This window comes from Stenella coeruleoalba (genome assembly GCF_951394435.1).
Source record: "Stenella coeruleoalba genome assembly, chromosome: X".
NCBI lineage: Eukaryota > Metazoa > Chordata > Mammalia > Artiodactyla > Delphinidae > Stenella > Stenella coeruleoalba.
This window is the reverse complement of record NC_137152.1, coordinates 15,148,120-15,170,840: the sequence shown is the minus strand read 5'-3', so window position 1 is coordinate 15,170,840 and position 22,721 is coordinate 15,148,120. Positions and strand designations below refer to the sequence as shown.

At 44.1% G+C, this 22,721-nt stretch overlaps 1 protein-coding gene across 4 annotated transcripts in view; it reads left to right on the top strand.

The window, feature by feature from the left end:
• Nucleotides 1-620: 620 nt before the first annotated feature.
• ADGRG2 (adhesion G protein-coupled receptor G2) overlaps nucleotides 621-22,721 on the top strand; it is a 131,664-nt gene continuing 109,563 nt past the window's right edge. For 3 of the 4 annotated variants that reach the window (XM_079910575.1, XM_079910574.1, XM_079910576.1), the window contains exon 1: nucleotides 18,764-18,946. In XM_079910575.1, the coding sequence (XP_079766701.1) occupies nucleotides 18,786-18,946 (161 nt within the window). In that variant the 5' untranslated portion in view covers nucleotides 18,764-18,785. Of the gene's footprint in view, nucleotides 1,070-18,763; nucleotides 18,947-22,721 lie in introns of those variants that run through there. The other variant, XM_079910577.1, reaches the window with a different exon arrangement.

Below are 22,721 nucleotides of genomic sequence, written 5' to 3'. Positions count from 1 at the left end.
AAGAAATCATTGCTTAATCCAAGGCCAGGAAGATATAGGTCTATGTTTTTTTCTAAGAGTCTTACAGTTTTTGTTCTCATTTCGGTCTTTGATCCATTTTTTGAGTTAACTTTTGTACATTGTGTAAAGTAGCTTTTTATGCTTTACACAGTGTAGGTCTCCAACTTAATTCTTTTGTGTGTGGGTATCCAGTTATCCCAGAACCATTTGTTGAAAGACTATTCTTGCCTTATTGAATTGTTTTGGCACGCTTGTTGAAAATCAATTGACTGTAAATGTGGAAGTTTATTTCTGGACTCTTAATTCTATTCCACTGATCTATATATATGTCTGTCCTTATGCCAGTACCATAGTGTCTTAACTAATGTGGGGTTTTTTTTTATATGTATTTGAATTTTTTATTTATTTATTTTTTTCAGGCATTCTCAGGTTGGCTTTATCAAACATTTCTAAGCTTTTAGTTCAAAATGTTTTTGCCCTTTTTGTTTTACTTTCTACAAAACTGCTATAAGATGCCAAAGATGAGCAGAAATTGGGAAAACTTTCTATCTCAAAAATAATGACAGAAGTTTAGAAACAGATGTTAAGAGAAAAACGGCTTGAGTGTTAAAACATAATTATCAACCCATATCCCTCTAATGTATGATAGTCCAAGATGTTGATCATGGAAGTAATTGAATAATTCAGTAAGTCTTGTGTAGACCCTATTAATTTCTTTTTTTTTTTAACCAAGGAGACACAGACATACACTGAAAAGTATAAATTGTTGCTGAAAGAAATTAAAGATCTAAATAAATAGAAAAACATCCATAATTAATGTGGTTTTGTATTAGGTTTTGAAATCAGTAAGTTTTTTTTTTTTTTTTTTTTGTGGTACGCGGGGCTCTCACTGCTGTGGCCTCTCCCGTTGCGGAGCACAGGCTCTGGACGCACAGGGTCAGCAGCCATGGCTCACGGGCCCAGCCACTCTGCGGCATGTGGGATCTTCCCGGACCGGGGCACGAACCCGTGTCCCCTGCATCGGCAGGTGGACTCTCAACCACTGCGCCACGAGGGAAGCCCGAAATCAGTAAGTTTAAGTCCAAATTTGTTATTCTTTTCAAAAATTGTTTTGGCTATTCTGGGTCTTTTCCATGTCCATACAAATTTTAGGAACAGCTTGTCAATTTCTGTAAAACACCTAGCCTAGATTTTGCATTTAATCTGTAGGTCAACTTGAAGACTACTGCTATCTTAACAATTTAATTCTCCTGATCCATGAACATGGATATCTGTCCATTTTCTTAGGTCTTTAATTTCTTTTAACAATGTTTTATAGTTTTCAGAATATAGGTTTTGAATTTCTTTCTTTAATTTTATTCCTGAGTGTTTTATTCTTTTTGATGCTACCGCAAATGAAATTTTTTAAAATTTCATTTTCTGATTGTTCATTGTAAGTATATAGAAATACAATTGATTTTTGTATATTGATTTTATATCCTGCAACCTTTCTGAACTTGTTTATTCTAGTAGATTTTAGAGAATTATTTGGGATTTTCTACTAATTATTTGGGTCATGTTATCTGTGAAAGAAGATAGTTTTACTTCTTCCTTCCTGCTATGGCTGCCTTTTATTTCTTTTTCTTGCTTAATTTCCCTGCCTAGAACCTGTAGTACAATGTTAAGTTGAAATATTGAGAGCAGACATCCTTCTCTTCTTCCTGATTTTGGGGAAAGCCATTAAATATGATGCTAGCTGTGGTTTTTGTTGTTGTTTGTTTTTTGGCAGGTGCTCTATCAGGTTGAGAATATTCCCTTATATTTCTAGTTTGTTGAATGTTTTTATCATGAAGAGGGATTAAATATCTTCAAATGCTTTTTCTGCATCTATAGAGAGGATCATGTGGTTTTTTTCCTTTATTTTATTAATATAGTATATAACAATAATTGATTTTTGCATGTTAAACCAACCTGCATTCCTGGGATAAATTACACTTGGTCACAGTGTATAATCCTTTTTATAAGATGCTATGGATTTTTACATCTGTATTTATGACAGATATTGGTCTGTAGTTTTCTTTCCTTATGATGTCATAGCCTGGTTTTATTATCAGGGTAATACTGGCCTCATAGAATGAGTTGGGAAGCATATCTTCCTCTTTTATTTTTTGCAACAGTTTGTGAAACCCGGTATTAGTTCTATAAATATTTGGTAGGATTCACCTGTGAAGCCATCTGGGCCAGGGCCTTTCTTTGTGGGAGTTTGTATGGTTACTTATCCAGTCTCTTTACTTGTTATAGGTCTACTCACCTTTTCTGTTTCTTCTTGAGTCAGTTTAAGTAGTTTGTGTCTTTCTAGACGTTTGTCATCCAGGGTATCTAATTTGTTGTCATACAGTTGATAGTATTCCTTATAATCCTCTTTATTTCTGTAAGGTTGGTAGTAATGGCCCCTCTTTCATTTCTGATTTTAGTAATTTGAGTCTTCTCTCTTTTTTTCCTGGTCAGTGTAGCTAAAGATTTGTTAATTTTGTTGATCTTATCAAAGAACCAACTTTTGTTTCATTGATTCTATTGTTCTTCTATCTTATTAATTTATGCTCTAATCTTTATTATTTCAATGTTTTTTAATATTTATTTTAATTTAATTTATCTTTATGGCTGCATTGGGTCTTAGCTGCGGCATGTGGGATCTTTTGTTGTGGCCTGCGGGTTTTCTCTTCCCTAGTTGTGGCGCATGGGCTCCAGAGCGCATGGGCTCTGTAGTTGCAGCACGCAAGCTCTCTAGTTGTGGTGCGCAAGCTCAGTAGTTGTGGCACACAAGCTCAGCAATTGTGGTGCATGGGCTTAGTTTCCCCGCGGCACGTGGGATCTTAGTTCCCCGACCAGGGATCAAACCTGTGTCCCCTGCATAGGAAGGCGGCTTCTTTACCACTGGACCACCAGGGAAGTCCCAATGTTTTCTTTTATAAATGAAAAGAACTATAGCTTTAAGAGACAGAGAGAATTGCCCTAAGAAATTAACACACATACCTTTTATCCTTTCTTTCAAATGTAAGTCTTAAGCTTTGGAAGTATAAGATGAACCAAGTATCAAGATTCAAGATGCACAGTACAGGGTTTTCATATAACCCTGTCCACCATAATTAATCAGTCTTGCGTGAATGAATGTGTTAGAGAGTGGCTAGCTGATCACTAAAACTAGATCCTCTTCCTCCTGGGCACCTAGGTGAACCGCATTTCCCAGCCTCCCTGCAGTTAGGTATAGCCATATGGCTGAACTCTAGCCTGACCAATAAAATGCGAGCAAAAGTGAAGTGCACCATCCAGACCTGGCTCATAACACTACCCATTCATAGTCCTCCCTCCCTTCCCCCCAACCTGCTGGCTGGATGTTGGCCCTCAGGGCAATCTTGAAAGCCATAGACTGCAGATGGTAGAGCCTCTCTTACTGGCTGTGTCTACCCTGTTCATCCACACTCAAGAGTAGTGTAACCAAGTTCCATTGTGATTTTTGTTATAAAGAAGAAAGAATTGAGGCTTTCCAGAATTCAACCCTGAGATGACTCTAAACCCTGTAGATACAAAGTTTTCCCACTTGAATCTGCTGTAGCCTCTGTGTGCCTGAATCTTTAGAATTTGCATGGTGATTTAGGAGGTATAAAGGACTGTCATATATTATCTCATTTAATCCTAAATGAATGTAATGTCAATGAGAGTGGAGAATATGCATATCTTGGCCCCTTCCTCATTCCCAGCACCTCCCGAAGTATCTGGCACATAATAGGTACTCAATAAATACTTGCTAAATGAACGGAGAGGAAAGCTTGATTAGTTTGAGGGCATGGAGAGAGAGACTTACAAGAACCTAGAAGCAGTTTAAACTGTGGTTCTTATGTCTAGAGCAATATTAATGTGCAGTATCAGTGCCTGGCACATAGTAGGCATGCAATAATATATATTATTTCTATACCTATAATGTATATATAGTATATACATCATGTATTAGATATCATATATACTATTATTATATACTTTAATAAAGCATAATTTTACTAATTAATTTATTTAAATATATATAATTGGCATTAGAATGACTTGAGAACTTGACCATCTAGCCAGAGTAAACTTGATGAATAGGCAGAATCCAATAAGAGGCATTCAAGTATTTCAGCCCTCTGAGATAGGATAAAATTTCACAATAGAGTGAAGCCGTAGATAGATTAGGTAAATCCAATCAGACAGTGAAGCACTCTGGATTGAAGAGTTTTTTATTGACTCTTATCAGATGAAAAAGGGGAAAGAAGTTACAAAAGTAAATAAGCCTTGACTTGAACTTACTCCGGGGATTCTGAGAGCAAAACTGACCTCATTTATGGGATCTGAACTTGGAGTTTTCTGTTGGGATGGCCACTATGACAAAATGTTGGGGCAGAGGGTGGAACCATAAGGCCGTTTGGTCGTAAGAAAGATCACTATGAATGTCTGTAGTTCCAGATCGCACATTCTGACCAAATCTCAGCCAACTGAGAAGATAACCCCAAAATTCACATGGGGTGTGACCCCAAATTGCTTGCAATGACATCATTGTCTCCTTAAGTGGACCTTTAACCCAAGGTTTCTCCACCTTGGCACCATTCTTACTTTGCACTGGATAACTCTGTTGTAGGGGACTGTCCTTTTGCATTGTACCATATGTAGCAGCGTCCCTGATCTCTACCCGCTAGATGCCAGCGGAATTTCTTCCCCACTCAGATTGTGACGGCAAAAACGTCTCTGGACATAGGCAAATATGCCCTGAGAGGCAAAATCACCCTCTATTGAGAACCACTGCTTTAACCCTATGAAGATTTACAGTTCAGTGTAGAGCTAGATAAATAAATCAAACCCACAGTATTAATATTTTTGTCTTAGATGTGGAAATTCTCTGTGTATATCTATTTGCAATGTTTAACATAATTTTGAGTATTTGACTGTCTAACAAATTGGCCTTATGTTTCTAATTTAAAATGTGTACATGACTAATTGATTTAGGCTTGTGACAACTAGTTCACCAAGTTTGTAAACAATATTAGAACATTTGAGAGAACTTATTTAGAAGTTTAATTTATTAAATATATTAGAATCAGTGACATTCTTGAGGAAGTTCTTTGTTAGGAAACAACTGATATATTTAAACAGAAAATAAAATATACTAAATGTGTAAATTTGGCTTAAGGACTTCCCTGGTGGTGCGGTGGTTAAGAACCTGCCTGCCAATGCTGGGGACACAGGTTCGAGCCCTGGTCCGGGAAGATCCCACGTGCCGCAGAGCAACTAAGCCGGTGTGCCACAACTACTGAGCCTGTGCTCTAGAGCCCGCGAGCCACAACTACTGAGCCCTTGAGCCACAACTACTGAAGCCTGCATGCCTAGAGCCCGTGCTCCACAGCAAGACAAGCTACCCCAGTAAGAAGCCCGTGCACCGCAACAAAGAGTAGCCCCCTCTCGCCACAGCTAGAGAAAGCCCGGGCGCAGCAACGAAGACCCAACACAGCCCAAAATAAATAAATTTATTTAAAAAAAAATTTGGCTTAAAATTATTTAAAAGAACTTAACTGTCAAAGTCCCTGTAAAGTTATTGATAAAATGCAATTATGTTTATAAGGAAAACAACAAGATTTGTAAGTTGATCTTAAAAGCTTAAGAAAGATCTAGGTTTTTAAGTTTTAAAATTTGCTAATTTAAATCAAATATTATTTCCAAGAACCAAATTAACCTCTGAATAATATTTTCTGTGTGCGAAAGCCATCCCTGAGGACAAAAAAGAACTTCACGTTGACAGTAAGAAGTTAGTTGCCTCATAAGGGGTGTGACTGATGGTTTTACACATAGTCCCTGGGGGGCTGTGAGGAACAGTCTTTCATCCTCTTATTTCACAGAATCACTTTCTGGAATGATGAATAAAATGTATGAGTAAAAATGAGAAAATCGAGGGGATAATATGGGGAAAAGTATTCCCTCAAAATGAGGGAAAATGTTATGGGGTATTTATTTATTTAAACGACCATTTTATTTTATTTTATTTTTTAATTAATTAATTTTAAAGTTTTTGGCTGCGTTGGGTCTTCGTTGCTACACGCGGACTTTCTCTAGTTGTGGAGAACGGGGGCTGTTCTTTGTTGTGGTGTGTGGGCTTCTCACTGCGGTGGCTTCTCTTGTTGCGGAGCACAGGCTCTAGGCACGTGGGCTTCAGTAGTTGTGGCTCACGGGCTCAGTAGTTGTGTCTAGCGGGCTCTAGAGCGCAGGCTCAGTAGTTGTGACGCACGGGCCTAGTTGCTCCGCAGCATGTGGGATCTTCCCAGACCAGGGATTGAACCGGTGTCCCCTGCATTGGCAGGTGGATTCTTAACCACTGCACCACCAGGCAAGCTCCTTGGGGTTTTTTAAATTGAATTTGAGGGGGAAAATATTCAGGATAAGTTGTCAATACTCTCTTAAACGTGGAGTAAGAACCAGCGCATCTAACTTACAGGCCCCGATTTCCCAGCCCAGCTCCCGGGAAGAGCCTGGTGTTGGAAGGACAGGGGCGTAGAAGGTGGCCCTGGTCAGCTACACGCTCCACCTGGCACACGCCTCAAGGACAGTTTGGGGACAGCTCTCTGAAAACACAGAGCAGGCAGACACGTGAGCTGAGAGCTGTCTGAATAAACTAGGCCCTGCACATGCTCTGCTGGTGGCTCTCGCCTCCAGTCTCTGTCCTGGAACCAGCTGCTGGAAGGCGGGCCTCAGGGGCACAGGTGCTCTGCTGGCTCTGGGGATGCCGCCATGTTGCAGCTCTCTCCCGCCAGGGGCCGCCGGTGCTGGGCTGCACACTCAACACTTTGCCTTTATTATCAGTGAGTCCCCCCAGAGCTGGCTGCTGTCTTACCCCCAGTGACAGATGGAGAAACTGAGGCTCGGAGGGGTGGCCACTCAGCTAGGGAGGATAAGCTGTCAATCTTCTAGGCAAAAACCAGTGAGTTAAAAATAAAGTGTCAGAAGAATCAGAAAATAATCTTATCATAAAATGAGACTGATTTGGTGAAGTCTCAGGTAGCAAATGCTACATTCAATGAGCTTGGGGTTTAGGGTTGTGTTGATTTCTGAATTTGTTTGGTAATATGGTGAACCGTACGTCCAGAAAACACTGAACCTTTTTTTAAAAATCACGATGTCATTGGGTTCTTTGGTTGTCAAATTTCACTTGCATATAATTGCCTCAAAGTGTAGGTACAGCATTTGAAACAAAATGAAAAAAAAATTAAACTGATAATGATGTTCTTGGTCTCTGAATAAACTCTGGTTTTAAATAGAATATACCAAGCATGGCAGTTTTAAAGACCAATCCTAATTTTGTGAAATACATTTTTATTTTTCTAAACTGGAAAAGAACTGTATGTCTGTCAAGTGCACTGAAGATAGGCAATGGAGAAACAGGTTTGATTTAATTTACCAAAAAAAAAAAGAAAAAAATCCCAAACTTGGCTATGGGTTTTTTTCCCCCTTATAATTAAAACATATTTGTATTTTACATCTTTAATAATGAGTAACTTTGGGAATAAATGTTTATTTTAGTTGAAAACGGTACAAAGACTAAAATATTAATGAGGGGGTCTAGAAAAAATTTGAGAGGCAGGGATGGAAATAGAATGATTTATCTTGAGAATTATCAGTACCAATATTAGTAACCACTGACATTGATTGAACGTTTACTGTGTGCTGGATAGTCTCCTAAATCCTCAACACCAGTGCTTCTCAAATTGTAACGTATAAGAATCATTTGGGGGAATTCCCTGGTGGTCCAATGATTAGGACTCAGTGCTTTCACTGCCAGGGGCTCAGGTTCAATCCTTGGTCAGGGAACTAAGATCCCACAAGCTGGAGGCACAGCCAAAAAAACCCAGTCCTTTGGGGATCTTTAAAATGCAGATTTGCAGATTCTGTTTTAGTAGGTCTGGGGAGAAACCTGAGATTTTGCATTTCTAAGAAGCACCCAAGCGATGCAGATACCACTGTCTGGGTTTGTGAACCAAACTTTGGAGAGCAAAGTTTTAGTTGGATCATCTCATTGAATTCTCACAGTAACTCGATGTACTATTAATGTCTCCATTTTGCAGATAGAGAAACTGAGTCCTAGGGAGATTAAGTGATTTGCCCAAGTAGTGGGGCTGGCATTCTGACTCTAAATCTACATTTTAAAATTAGAATCATCTAGCCAGTGGTTCTCAATTCTGGCTGCACACTAGACCCACCTAAAGAACTTTTAAAAATACTGATGGCCCCACCATTTAAATCAGGTTCTCTAAGGATGGGGCCTAAGCATCAGTATTTATTTCAAGCTCCCCTGGTGATTGTAATGGGCAGTCAAGTCTGAGTACCACTGGTCTGCGTCAACCCCATTCTTTTACAAATAAGGCAATTGAGGCCCCCACCACAAAGAGTCAGTGTTTGTGACCAGGAACCCAGGTCCCCTGATTTAGTCAGTATCTGAATAAGAAGCCACTGTAATACAGGCTGGGGTTGGAGAGGGGGAGATGTTTATCTCTGTTGGAAAAAACCCTTAATTTAAACCTTATTAAACTATCAGCTAAGAAAAGCCTACAGGGCACTTACCATAAGACACTAAAGGGACTTCCCTGGCAGTCCAGTGGTTAAGACTCTGTGCTCCCATTGCAGGGGACACAGGTTCAATCCGTGCTCAGGGAACTAGATCCCACATGCTGCAACTAAAGACCCGGCACAGCCAAATAAATAAGTAAATATTTTTTAATAAAAGACACTAAAGAGGATCTAAAGTAATTTACATTATTTTGAGGAAAAAGTGTACTTGATTGTTAAAAAAGCAGGATCAGAATGAGCCTCAGAAACCCAAAAGAATGTAAGGAGTGGTGGATATGCTGGGTCTTAGAACAATTCTTTTTTTTAAAATTAATTAATTAATTTAATTTTTTATTTTTGGCTGCGTTGGGTCTTTGTTGCTGCATGCAGGCCTTCTCTAGTAGCAGCGAGAAGGGGCTACTCTTCGTCGCAGTGCGTGGGCTTCTCACTGCGGTGGCTTCTCTTGTTGCGGAGCGTAGGCTCTAGGCGCCCGGGCTTCAGTAGTTGTGGCACGTGGGCTCAGTAGTTGTGGCTCACGGGCTCTAGAGCACAGGCTCAGTAGTTGTGGCGCACGGGCTTAGTTGCTCCTCGGCATGTGGGATCTTCCCGGACCAGGGCTCAAACCCATGTCCCCTGCATTGGCAGGTGGATTCTTAACCACTGCACCACCAGGGAAACCCACCACAATTCTTCTAGTCTATACTGGGAGAAAATTAAAAAAAAAAAAAAGAACAACAAACTGTACTTTGATTGGGCGCAGTAAGATTGTGTGACTATCTCAAGAAATTTCACACCTATCCCCAGTGTGCATAAGATCACCAATTTTGAAGATTTCTAGATTCACTAAGAAAAGTTTACACTATTTATGAAATGATTCATCCACTCATTCAACAAATATTTGTGAAGCACCTGCTATATGCTAGACACTAGATCCTGAAAATATGGCAGTAGACAAGACAGATACAGAGGTTACAGTTCGAGAAGGATGCTGCCCGTCCTAATGCTCTTGCCCTTGACTTAAAGGGGAGGAGGCATGTGACTTAGGCTTAGCCAATCATTATACTTCATCCTCCTCACCATGTGATGGTTAAAGCTGGGCCAGTGAGAGTGTGTCCCTGAGATGATTATATTCAATACACCGAACCCTGAAGCAGGAGTTCTGTTTCTTCTCTGGGATTGCCATCTGGGCTAATAGAAGCTAAGGGTGTCTTCAGCCATGTCTCATGCAACTTAGCATGGAAGAAGCCCTGTGAGAAGGGGGGGGGATAGGGACCAGCTGCTGAGAGAGAGACAGAAATCCGATGACATAATTTGAATTCCTGTATCCAGAATCTATTCCACCTCTGTCCTTCCCAGATATGTGAGCTGATAAATTCCTTTTCTTACTTAAGCTGGTTTGAGTCAAATTTCTGTCATTTGCACCCAAAAGAGCTCTGACTCAGACTTACTGACTCACTGAATGAACAAGCAACATGAACCTCTGAGTTTTTCTAATACAGTGGCTCTCAGACTGTGGCCCCTGAACCAGAACCTCGGCCTCACCTGGGAACTTGGGAGATGCAAATCCTGGAATCGTATCCCAAACTTACTGAATCAGTAAGTGTGGAGGAAGGGCCCAGACATCATTTTTAACAAGCCCTCCAGATGATTTCAATCCACACTAAAGTTTGAGAAACTGTTCTAATACAGCCCTTTCCATAGATGTGAAACTAGAAGCCCAGAAAAGGGCGGTAATTTGCTAAAGTTCACAAGACTAGTCAGAGGTTGCTTTAGACCCTCTTCGTAATCCAAGGGCTGTAGGGTTTAAGAAAGGAGGGCCACTTGGAGTTTTGAGGGAAGTAAACACATGGATAGGCAAATAGAAGGGGGAAAAATATTTTGGGACAAATAATACAGTACGGTTGGAAACACTTGCTGTGTGTTTCCACAGGAGTTTGGAGAATGTCTTACTCATCTTGGCTCCCCAGCTGAGCCAACAACAATGTGTTAAAGCTCCATGGCCAATGGCAGGAATCCAGGAGAGTCCTTTCTGTGTGCCAGCAAAGAGGAATTTCTTAGAAAAGCTACAGAAATTACGCTACTATCACATTTCACTTTGTGGAGTGAAAGAATAAAGAGGATGAAACAAAAAGCAGGGAACTTCAGTTATTCCCAAGAGTCCCACCTCTGCAGCTGGGAGAAAGGGATTTTATTGTTGTTCTTGCCAGGGCAGAAGTTCCCCGGAGGGAAACTGGGCACCTCACCTGGTGACTTGGAGAAAAACTTGCTTTTCTTGAACTTTTTTTTTCAGGTGGAGGAAGAGAGCAGCAGTGTTCCTGAGTGTCCCTGGAAACTCTTTATTTAGTAGCCTGCTTTCCGAAGATTTGCCCACCCTGCCCTGGGGACGTGGTCTATCCAGAGGCAAACCTAAGAAAAGAGAAGCCCTGGCACCATATGTATGAAGACTTCTTCTTCTGTCCTTCTCCTCCTCTTGAGTATACAGATAAGCATAGGAGGGAGCAGAGCAAAGAATCATGGGAAGTTTCTGGCACTACCGGTTTCAGAGAGTACAAGCTTTTAATAGCCAATATATACTTTTGCTTTGGTATATCTACTCAGGCAAGGCCAATGCCCTCCAGGAAGTTACCTGATAGGAAAACGAAAGCATCACCTCCTCTCATAAAAATCCATGATTCACACATTCATTCATTCATCAATTACTTATTAAATATCAACTACGTGTCAGGCACAGGTCTAGGCACTAGGAGCAACAAAAATAGTAAATACTAGGGCTTCCCTGATGGCGCAGTGGTTGAGAGTCCGCCTGCCGATGCAGGGGACACGGGTTCGTGCCCCGGTCCGGGAGGATCCCACGTGCCGCGGAGCGGCTGGGCCCGTGAGCCATGGCCGCTGAGCCTGCGCGTCCGGAGCCTGTGCTCCGCAACGGGAGAGGCCGTAACAGTGAGAGGCCCGCGTACCGCAAAAAAAAAAAAAAAAAGTAAAAACTACAAAAACAACCTTGCCCTTATGGAACGTATGGAACTTTATGTCTTTTTGGGGAGAAAGACAATAAACAAAACAAGCAAGTACATAGGCAGTTAGTGCTATGGAGGAAAAATAAAACAGGGAAAGAGTAGAGACAGAGCTGGGGGTGGTGAAGAAGGGAGTTTGAAAGAATAAATAAATAGGGCGACCAGGGAAGGCCTCGCTGGAATTCAGTGTGGCCTTGGTCATAAACCCTCAAGAAAGATCTCTTGAAGCTGGAAAAGACCCTGAGAAAGAGACTCAAACAATCGATCAAGAAATAATTTCATCAGGTAACTACTGATATCTACTATGGTATAGATGAGTGCTCATCAAATATTCCATGTACTTTCCTACATTTCCCAGCCTTCCCTGCATTAGGTTGGAGCCATAGGACTAGTAGTCGCCAATCGTTTGTGAGCAGAAGTGATATGGGGCTTCGCTGGTGGTGCAGTGGTTAAGAATCTGCCTGCCAATGCAGGGGACACGGGTTTGAGCCCTGGCCCGAGAAGATCCCACATGCCGCAGAGCTACTAAGCCCCTGCGCCACAACTAGTGAGCCTGCACTCTAGAGCCCGCGAGCCACAACTACTGAAGCCCATGTGCCTGGAGCCCGTGCTCGGCAACAAGAGAAGGCACCGCAATGAGAAGCCCGCGCACCACAACGAAGAGTAGCCCCCGCTCACCACAACTAGAGAAAGCCTGCACACAGCAACGAAGACTCAACGCAGCCAAAATAAATAAAAATTAAAAAAATCCTGTTAAAAAAAAAAGAAGTGATAAGTATCATTTCTGGGCTGAGGCATTTAAAAGCCCAAGTGCTTCCTTCCCCTTCCCTTGCCTACCTTGGCCGTCTTGGAGGCACATGCTCCTGGCTGATTGTCTGCCCTCAACCCACTCCTCTCGTCTCCTCATTTTTTTTCAGGCATTCATCTTTCCCTCATGCAGCCCATGTGACTCAAGGTACACTGAGCCCAACCTTAGCTGCAAAGCCAGTCTGCTGGGTCTAACCCAGTGGTTCTCTTTAAGTGTGGTTCTTAGGCTAACGACATCAGCATTATTTGGGATCTTGTTAGAAATGTACAATCAGAAAAGTAAATTCTCGGCCCCCAACCCCTCAAGACTACTGAATCAGAAACTCTGGGGCTGGGGCCCTGCAATTTGTATTTTAATAAGCCCTCCTGCTGATTCTGATGCAGGCTTATATTTGAGAACCACTTGTCCTCACCAATCATGTTAATCACATTCCCCTTGATAGTGATTGGTTCCTGAATCCAGGTTTAAGCCAGTCAGTGTCTGGCATTCCCCTGGCAGCTGAACTGGTCCAAAGGGAGTCATGTGACTTAAGTTGGCCCAAGTCAGACTGAAGAGAAGGCTATTGAAGCCACAGTTGAAGGAGGGTTTTTTTCCCTTCCTAAGCTTTCCAGGACCCTGCTCCTTCCCTTACCCCTTTTGATGGACACGAGTGAGGTTGCCTTCTTTGCCGACCATGAGGGAAACTAGGCTGAGGGCAGAGCTGAAAGGATCACAGTGAAAAGGAGCCAGAATGCTTGCACTGTGCCTGTTCCCTGAAATAACACATTTCCTTATGATTTAAGCCAGTTGGACTTGTGGTTTCTTGTACTTATAGCCAAAAATGTCATAACTACAAAGAAGTTATGAGACCAAGGAAGTATGGGGCCAATGGGCATACCAAAAATATTCTAGGATGATGAAGGACGTATTTAGTTAACAGGGATTTTTTTTTTTTTCACCAAGTTCTCAAACACTAGACCCAGCTAGAATGACTGTTATAACTGTTATAACTTGGGAAAAGCAATTTAGGACAAATAAAATGGAGCATTACTTCATGCACTGGGTCCCCAGGTGGTGAACTGACTAAAAATACACAACTAATATTTTTTTAAAAAGAGGGGGACTTAAGTAATCTTCTTAAGTGAAATGAAAAAAATGGAGTAATACACAAGATGAGCCCAGAATATATTGTAGTTCCAGAAAGTAAGAAAGTGCTCAAAAAAGAATGGAATGCAGGAACCAGCCTGAAAGAACTCCCAATGACTGAAGCCAAGACAATTTGACAACAAAATAAATAATGATAGCATTGGATAATAAACCAGACTAAAGTAATTACCCATGAGTCCGTAATGACATAAATAAATAATTGAATAAGTAAAGAAATGGGAGAGAAGATATAGCTCTTCCCTATAGAAGAGTTCCAATGAATTAGTGTAGAAGGAATGAATGAAAGAAATGGAAAAGCAGTTAGAACACCACAGTAATCATTGTTGCAAGTGTGATCCACTGATGGATGCTAAAATTAATGGAAGAAGGTTTGAAGAGAAACAGGATATTTGTATAGTCTCAAAGTATCTTCCTCAAGGGAGAAAATGAACATAGAAGACAAACTAGGGAGTCACAGGGCTGTGTATGTCCAGGGTTTTCCCCTGAAATACGCCCTGTGGTTTCAGACACAGGTAAACAGAGATTTGGTTTAAAATTGCATGGCCAGGACTTCATGGGTTCCTCCAAGAAACAAGAAGGGGATCAGAGACCTTCAGTTAGGACTGAGCTGGATGAGGCCTGGCCCAAAGTGTTGTCCTCTGTGTTCTACTGAAGAACCCAATGGGTTCGTCTTCCTCACCGCCCGCCCCCATCTCTACCCCAAAGCCAAGGCTGCTCTCTGGAGGCAGGGTGGTGGTCAGTTGCACAAGCCAATGCCAGTGTGCAGATCTACTGGAATGCATCTAGTTTCCTCTGGATTTTCTGGTTGGTTATTTGTGTTGGCAGGGGGCCATGCTCAGTTCCTCCCAAACTGGAACACATTCTCTGGAAGGGCTGGTCCCACCATTCTCATCTTGGTCGAGGCCAAAGTTTCATTGTTCATTAAACTACCATTTGTAATTTTCATCGAACAGAATGACAATCTGTCCAAGCATCTTCATTCAGTATTTCAACAAGAGAGAGTCTTTTTGCCTCCCACGAGAGTGTGTGATTTACTTATCTCTTCCATTGTGCAGTAGGTTCACCACCATCACAACTAGCGCAATGTTCTGGAGCAAAATTTTGTTGTATCACACGGTGACCTCACTCACATCGGCAGTGACTGGTTTCTCACCTAAATCCACCAAAGCCTACACCACAGAGGATAAGATCACATCAGCAGACACTTCCCTGGTCTGAGTGTGAGTGCCTTGGAGGGCTGGGATCACCTCTTGCCCATCTTCATCCTGCCCAGAGTCCGGCACATAGTAGTTGGGATAGTCATCAGTGCAGTTCATCAGGTATGATGAACTACCTCTCCACTTCCTAGGTCCTTGTAGGGCTGCATTTCTCGGCCCTCTGTGCCTGGGTGCAACTACGTGAACAGTTCCAGCTGATGAGTTGGGAGCAGAAGTGTTGCACATCACTTCTGGGCTGCAGCACTGAAATGCTTGTGGTCCAGAACTCTCTTTTCCTTCTAGCTAAGCAACCAGCCGTGTTTGAGAAGGTGGCTCGTCAGTCAGCCTGGGTCCCTGAGTGACTGGAGGAAGTAGAGCTCCCTGTTCCAACCTATAGTGACAACACAATGTAAGACATAAACCTTTGTTGCATTAGCCATAGAGATTTTGAGAGTTGTTTGTTACTGCAGCATAACCTAGGATATCCTCACTGATACTGTAGGCATTAAAAACAAATGTTTGTTGAATGAATGAATGACTTAAACCAGAAAGGATTTCTGAGCAGTGGTAGCTCCAGAGTTTCTATAAAAGGGAAATTCAAACTTGGTAAGCTGATTACAGTTTTGTGGGAAGTGGGGGCCATGTTGCTTAGGGGAGTTTTCTTGTTTTGTGTATGTAGTACACTGTTTTTGTTAGATGCCTTTTATTTGGGCTGTTGGAGTGTTGATGGAGATTATGGGGGCCTAAAAGACCCCATGCCAACTCTTGGCACCACCACTGGAGTTTAGATTGACATTGTTACCAGCTATGTATTTTTTTTTTTTTTTTTTTTTTGGCGGTACGTGGGCCTCTCACTGTTGTGGCCTCTCCCGTTGCAGAGCACAGGCTCCGGACGCGCAGGCTCAGCGGCCATGGCTGCTGGGAGGATCCCACATGCCGCGGAGCGGCTGGGCCCATGAGCCATGGCCGCTGAGCCTGAGCATCCGGAGCCTGTGCTCCACAACGGGAGAGGCCACAACAGTGAGAGGCCCGCGTACTGCAAAAAAAAAAAAAAAGATGTAAAAACCGAGTATGTTCATCATCATCATCATCATCATCATCATCATTCTAGTTCCTCATCCCACTCTTTTGCCTTGCACCCAAGTCCCATGTTCTCTTTGTGCTCATTTCCCTTGGGAAATAATGAATCTGTTTGAGGCCGTTGTGTAGTGTATTTTTAGACTAGCCACAGGTAAAGTTGCATTTCCATTTCTAAGGAGAGAGCTGGGCCCTGAGCACTGGCGAGCTGTCCTCCTCTGCCACCTCCCTTTGCTGCCCACATGAAGGGGTCCAACCAGTGGAAGAGGGCAATGAGACAAGGACTTATGCCCTCCCCACTCAGTCTCTGCCATGTTTCCTGACCAACCGATGTCTGGGGATCAAACTCTATCACTGGTTCAAAGACCCTGTGGGGCAAGAGCCAAAATTGCCCGCTCTCCAATTGCTGGGACGTCAGCCCACGGGCTGTGGATGATTTAGCCGCAAATCCTAAGCGGCCACGGCCTTCCTTCATGTCACCAGACAGTGCCTGTGTAGGAAGCGTGTGACCAGGGCCCCCTCTCTCGGAAAAGGCAGAGAGCCCCATGGCTGGAGGGGCCCCTCTTCAGCCCCAGCCTCTTTCCTCTTCTGTTGATCCTGATGGCAGAGTTTTGTTGATCTGAGCGTTTGTCAAGGAGAATGAAAGTTTGCCTGGAAGTCCATCAAAATAGGAATTTAAGTTTTAGGCAGTATCTCATTTGTGTATTTTAGATATAGTTCCCCAAAGTGCCTTTTTTTTAACGGCCAGGTTGTTTAAAGGAAAAGCATACTTATTCTGGTATTGCTGTTTAGAATTTCAAGCAACTTTTTTTTCTTTAACATCTTTATTGGAGTATAATTGCTTTACAATGGTGTGTTAGTTTCTGCTGTATAACAAAGTGAGTCAGCTATACATATACATATATCCCCATATCTCCTCCCTCTTGCGTCTCCCTCCCACCCTCCCTATCCCACCCCTCTAGGTCAAGCAACTTTTAATATGAGCTCTACATATATTAACTTTTTATGGAAGTAGAACATACATAGAGAAAAGTACACATATCATAGGTGAGCAGCTCAATGAATTTTCACGAACTTAACAGATCCATGTAAGTAGCACCCAGATCAAGAAACATTACCTGTACCCCATAAATCCTTATCATCCTTATAACTGCTTCCAGTCATCAGCTCCCCAGTGACCACCATTCTGACTTCTAACTTCACAGATCGGTTGTGCCTGTTTTATACTTTGTATAAATGGAACCACACAGTATGTATGCTTTTGTGCCTGACTTCCTTCGCTCAACGTTGCTTATGAGGTCCATCTACACTCAGCGTGGCAGTGGCTTGTGCATTCACTGTCTGGTATTCCATTTTGAGACTATACCACTGCAATGTTTTCAATCCATTCTACTGCTGATGCACATTTGGGGAGCTTCCAATCTGGGGCTATTACAAATATATGGCTATGAACATTCTCGTTCCTTTCCTCTGGTAGACATAGGCACTCATTTCTGTTGAGTATATACCTAGGAGGGGAATCGGGACATCAGGTAGTTGTGTGCTCAGTTTTAATCGATTCTGCCGAATGGCAGTGTATGAGATTTCCGGTGGCTCTACACAACATGAAGTCTTTTCTAACATATGCAAGTGTTAAGTTAATGCCAATGGAAACAATTTAACCCTTTGGAATAGCATTCAATCTATTTATTAAAATATACTATTTTACTCTTCATCACAATTCTGCCTCCAACTTGTTATGTAACCTGGGTGAGCTTCCTGCCGTCCACTCCCCCTTAATCCAACCCTTTCCATTCATTTATCTAGCTAGAATGTTGTGAGTGTTAATAAACTGGTGTTTGCAAAACAAAATCAACCCCCTCCTGCAAAGCGGAGTATACATCTCACGGGTGTTGTGTTTAATATGGCAGAGCCAGACAGGGGTGTGCTCTGTAGATCTGCACTTTATAAACATCCTCTCCAAAGCTCTGAATGCAATTCAGAATCTAGAATTTTGTTTTACTGGTAAAGAAAAATGGAATATTCTCCTGTAGATTTTAACGAAAGAAAGAGAATGGTGCTTTGAAAGTGATAAAGCATCTTGCAAATATTGGAGTTAGTTGACTACAAAGAGGAGGGCTGGAGAGGGTAGTGTGGGGATGGTGTAAAAGGGGCCAGAGAGGGAATTCAGAGCCCTTTTCCCCCTGGCCTGTACAATCAATTCTTATTGTAGAACCGAGCTAAGTTCCCCTGGGCCTCGGTTTTCCCATCTGTAACATTGGGTACTTTGACAAGCTGGTTAGGTGATCTGTAAATCTTATCCGGATCTAGTTTTTATTCTAGAATGTGCAGAGGCAGGAGATGCTGACAGAAAAGGTAGAGGGGACCAGGGACAACTCACTTCATATACTACCCCCCACCCCCCAGCAGTCAGAGCGCTGGGGATCCCAGTTTCTAGGTATCCGGTGTGCCAGGTAACCATGGAACCGAATTCGTTATCAGGACCCTTTCCTTTTACCGACCTCTGTAAATCCCCCTCCAAGCGGTCTGACCTCTGCGTCAGGAATATTGTGGCAGAGGGGCGACCTCGGGGTTCCCACCCATCACAGTACACGGTGCTGAAAGTGGTGGGACACGCATTTGGGTAACAGGGCGACCCCTAAAGGTGAGCGGCTGGGTCTGGAGACTGGAGGCCCCTAGGAGCACGCCGAACCGGACGCGGGGCAGCGGAGGTGCTCGCGGTCCAGGGAGTCCAGAAGCGCCACGCGGGCCTCTGCAGGGTGGTGTGGGCCGCTCGGCCCGCGGCCCCTACTTCTCTCCCCGCCCCGCAGCCTGGAACTCCCCCCGGCTTCGGGCGGCCGAGCTACTCGCTCACACCCTCCCTCCTCCGCGCCCCGCCCGCTCCCCGCTAGCTCCCCACCTCCGCGTCCAGCCTCGCAGCTGCCGAGCGACGGACGCGCCGGACGCGCCATGCCGCGCTGGGCCGCTGAAGAGCAGGCCGGCAAACCGTCCGGGAGCGGTGGGGGCGGTGCCCAGCCCGCGGGCGGGAGGAGGAGGGCCGCGGCCCGAGCGAAAGGGAAAAAGGAGGGCTGGAGGGCGCCAACAGCCAGCCCGTCGGCGGGGACCGGCAGGTAAGCGCGCGGCGCCGGGATGGGTCTGTCTTTCTCGGGTTCCTGAGACCCGGCCGGGGAGCCGCGGAGCTGGCGACCAGCGTGGGCGGCTCGGGCGCAGCGCCTGGACCTGGAGTGCGACGGGACGGCGGGGCGAACGCTCCCTCCGCCCGACTGCGGCTCTGAGCCGGGGCCCTGGGCCGCCCTAAAAGGCGGAGGCTGAGGGCCGAGCTCCGGGAGCTGGCACCCCGACAGTGGGAGAGGGCGCGCCGTGGGAAAGGGGGCTCTGGCGACGCGTTCTCCGAGGGAGAGGGGCGTGTGTATCCAAAAGCTTAAAACGGGCTCCAGCTCTCCCCAACCCTCCGCGAAAAAGAGCCACGAGCTTTGTTCGCGCGGGCGGTCTTCGAGACCCGACTGGTGGGGACTCAGTTTGCCGCGCCGCGCGGTGGGTGCGGCGGAGCCTGCGGAGCGCGGACGCGACCTGGGCCCCAGACGACTTGGCGCGGCAGCGTCTGGCTGGACGCAGAGCAGGTGGCTAAGGGCGCGGCGGGATGGAGCGGCAGCCAGGAGCCTGAGGCTGGGGACAGGAGAATGGAGGTCTCGGGTGAGCGCTTTTCGACAGGGACTTGCCATTTCAAGGCTCCGGAGTTAGATACGTTTCAGGTGAGGAGAGGGAGCGCTGACGGTCTCCTGAGAGCCAGATGAGGCAGGCAGCAGAGGTTTTCCGTGGCTGCTTCGACAGTGACACTTATTTGTATGTACCGTCCACACGACTTCCCTGGGGATCTTGTAAAAGTACAGATTCTGATTCAGTAGGTCCGGCTGGGGTGGGGCCCGACAGTCTGCATTTCTGACAGGCTCTCAGATGCTGCTGCTCCATGGATCACACTTTACACCGCAGGCCCTGCAGAAGTACTTTTTGTCCAACAGGCTGAAAACCTTAGGAAAACTGGGACATTGGGAGAGGAGGTCCTAAGACTTTACAATCCCACCTCCACCCCAAATACACACATTTAAACGATTGCTACTCATTTAGTAGCAAAATGCTTTACTCTTCTTACTGGGTTACCAGCCAGCTACATTATCTGATAGTAGAGCTGGCTTCATGGACATGCAACCTGTATTTGGTTTAATGTTCTGCTGTTGCTGTCGAAATTCTGAATAATTTTTGAACAAGGGACTTCGCATTTTTATTTTGCACTAAGCCCCACAAATTATGTAGCTGATCCGTAGGCAGAAAAAGGACCCATTTCTTTCTTTCTTTTTTTTTTTTTTGGCTGTGTTGGGTCTTCGTTTCTGTGCAAGGGCTTTCTCTAGTTGTGGAGAGCGGGGGCCACTCTTCATCGCGGTGCGCCGGCCTCTCATTGTCGCAGCCTCTCATTGCGGAGCACAGGCTCCAGACGCACAGGCTCAGTAGTTGTGGCTCACGGGCCCAGTTGCCCCGCGGCATGTGGGATCTTCCCGGACCAGGGCTCAAACCCGTGTCCCCTGCATTGGTAGGCAGATTCTTAACCACTGCGCTACCAGGGAAGCCCAAGGACCCATTTCTTTGATCCGTGTTCAGAGCTGGTGGGTGATGGAGAGTGAAGGTTTATTAAGCAAAGACAAGCTAGATGTTACAGTTCCTTCCATCTTTCTCAACTTCTTTTCAGTTATTTTAAGAGATAAGCCTATGAGTATAATTTCAGTTCTACATGGTATGACAATATTTATTTTAAAAATAATATTAATAACCTATTAAGAGCTTAATTATTAATACAGTTAAGGTCGATGTTGTAATAGTTTGTGAATTGAGTGACAAAGGCGTGTGCTATTTTCAAAGGATTTGGAGAGTTTTTATTTAGTGTCCCAAAGTTTTGCTTACTTAAGATCTAAAATGAGCTGGACATTGCTAAATTGGCTGCTTTTTTCAGCTCAAATGCAAAGCTGGAAAATAAAAAGTGGCCAAATTTTGAAGCTGTTCAGGGGTATTGCTTTACAGGGCCTCAGTGTGACGCCAGCCCCTATCGGATTCCCTCTGCTTTTATCATTCCCACATCCCTGCAAGGTGACTTTCATTAAAAGGGGGATAGAGCAGACTTTGCTATTGAAAAACACTGAAGAAATGCAGGGCCAGCATTAGTGTTTTCTGTGAATAATTCTTGCCCCAAACCCACAGACTGCAGGTGTGTGTACTTTTCTAGAGAAAAAATAAAAAATGTTGGAGACAGAGAAAAGAAAAAAAATGGAACTTTAATCATGGATATGATTTTGTTCAGCAGAGGGAGGAAAAAGCCTGGGAAATGGCATTTCATTGGCGGGTTTGGCAGGCAAAGGAGAGCTGCTGTGTTTCTGGTACCATGAACAGCCTTCCAGAAATGGCAAAGTGAGTTTGCTCAGGTGTTAGGGAGAGCCAGTAAGGAAGCTGCACTTCCACGGCTAATGTGGTCATTCTGGGTGCTCCAGTGTGGCTGTGGTGTGCCTGAGGCTGGTTGGGGACTCAGCGAGGGGGACATCACCGTGAGGTTCCTAGTGCTTTCACAGCGTACATGAAACTGACAAACATATTTTTCCATTTTGTTGCCTGAGAGTGCCAAGATAGTTCAAATACACACTACAAACTGGGAAGAGCACCATTACATTGAAAAGAAAGAGCTGGGGGTCGGGGAGAGGGGAAGAATGCATTTCTGTGGTGGTAATAATTCTGAAGATAGAAAGGAGAGATTCTGCCTTTAGTAAAAACCTGGGAGCTGCCTTTTATGCCTCACTGAGAAAGGCCTTCGCTACCTCAAGATAGAGGAGAACAATTTTTCTGCTAAAATGTTCATGGTGTTAAAAATACATGGGTCTTTAATCCACATGGAAATTATCTGGGGGTTGTGGTGTGAGGTGGGAGATGTTGGACGTTAAGAAATGGGGTAAACATTTGGGAAAAATTGTCATAAAATAAATCCCCTCAATCAAAGTCTGTGAACACTGTGTTCCATTTTATTTATTTATTTTATTTATTTTTTTCTTTTGCGGTACGCGGGCCTCTCACTGTTGTGGCCTCTCCCATTGCGGAGCACAGGGTCCAGCCGCGCAGGCTCAGTGGCCATGGCTCACGGGCCCAGCCACTCCACGGCCTGTGGGATCCTCCCGGATCGGGGCACGAACCCGTGTCCCCTGCATCGGCAGGCGGACTCTCAACCACTGCGCCACCAGGGAAGCCCCTGTGTTTAATTTTATAAATCTGCTTAACTCTTGAGCCGATTCCATGTTTTAAAAATTGAAGTACAATTGTAAAGCAATTATACTCCATTAAAGATGTTAAAAAAAATGAACTACAGTTTATTTACAATAACATTCACCTTTTTTAGTGTACAGTTCTGTAAGCTTTGACAAATACATGTAATCATGTAACCACCCCCATGGTCAAGATATAGAAAAAGTCCATCACTCCAAAAAGTTCCTTGTTGACGCTTTGTAGTCAACCCCTCCCACCACTCTCAGCCCCTGGCAACCACTGATTTGTTTTCTGTCCCTATAAATTTGTCTTTTCCAGAATGTCCTGTGAATGGATTCATACACGATGTAGCCTTCTGAGTCTGGCTTCTTTCACCTGGCATAATGCACTTGAGATTCACCCGTGTTGTGTGAATCAGTAATTTGTTCCTTTTTATTGCTGAGTAATATTCCACAGTTTGTCCATTTACCAACTTTTGGTGATTATGAATAGGGCCAGTGTAAACGTTCACAAACAGCTTTCTGTGTGAACATAAGTTTTCATTTCACTCCAGTAAATACCTAGAAGGAGGATTGCTGTATTGTGTGGTAA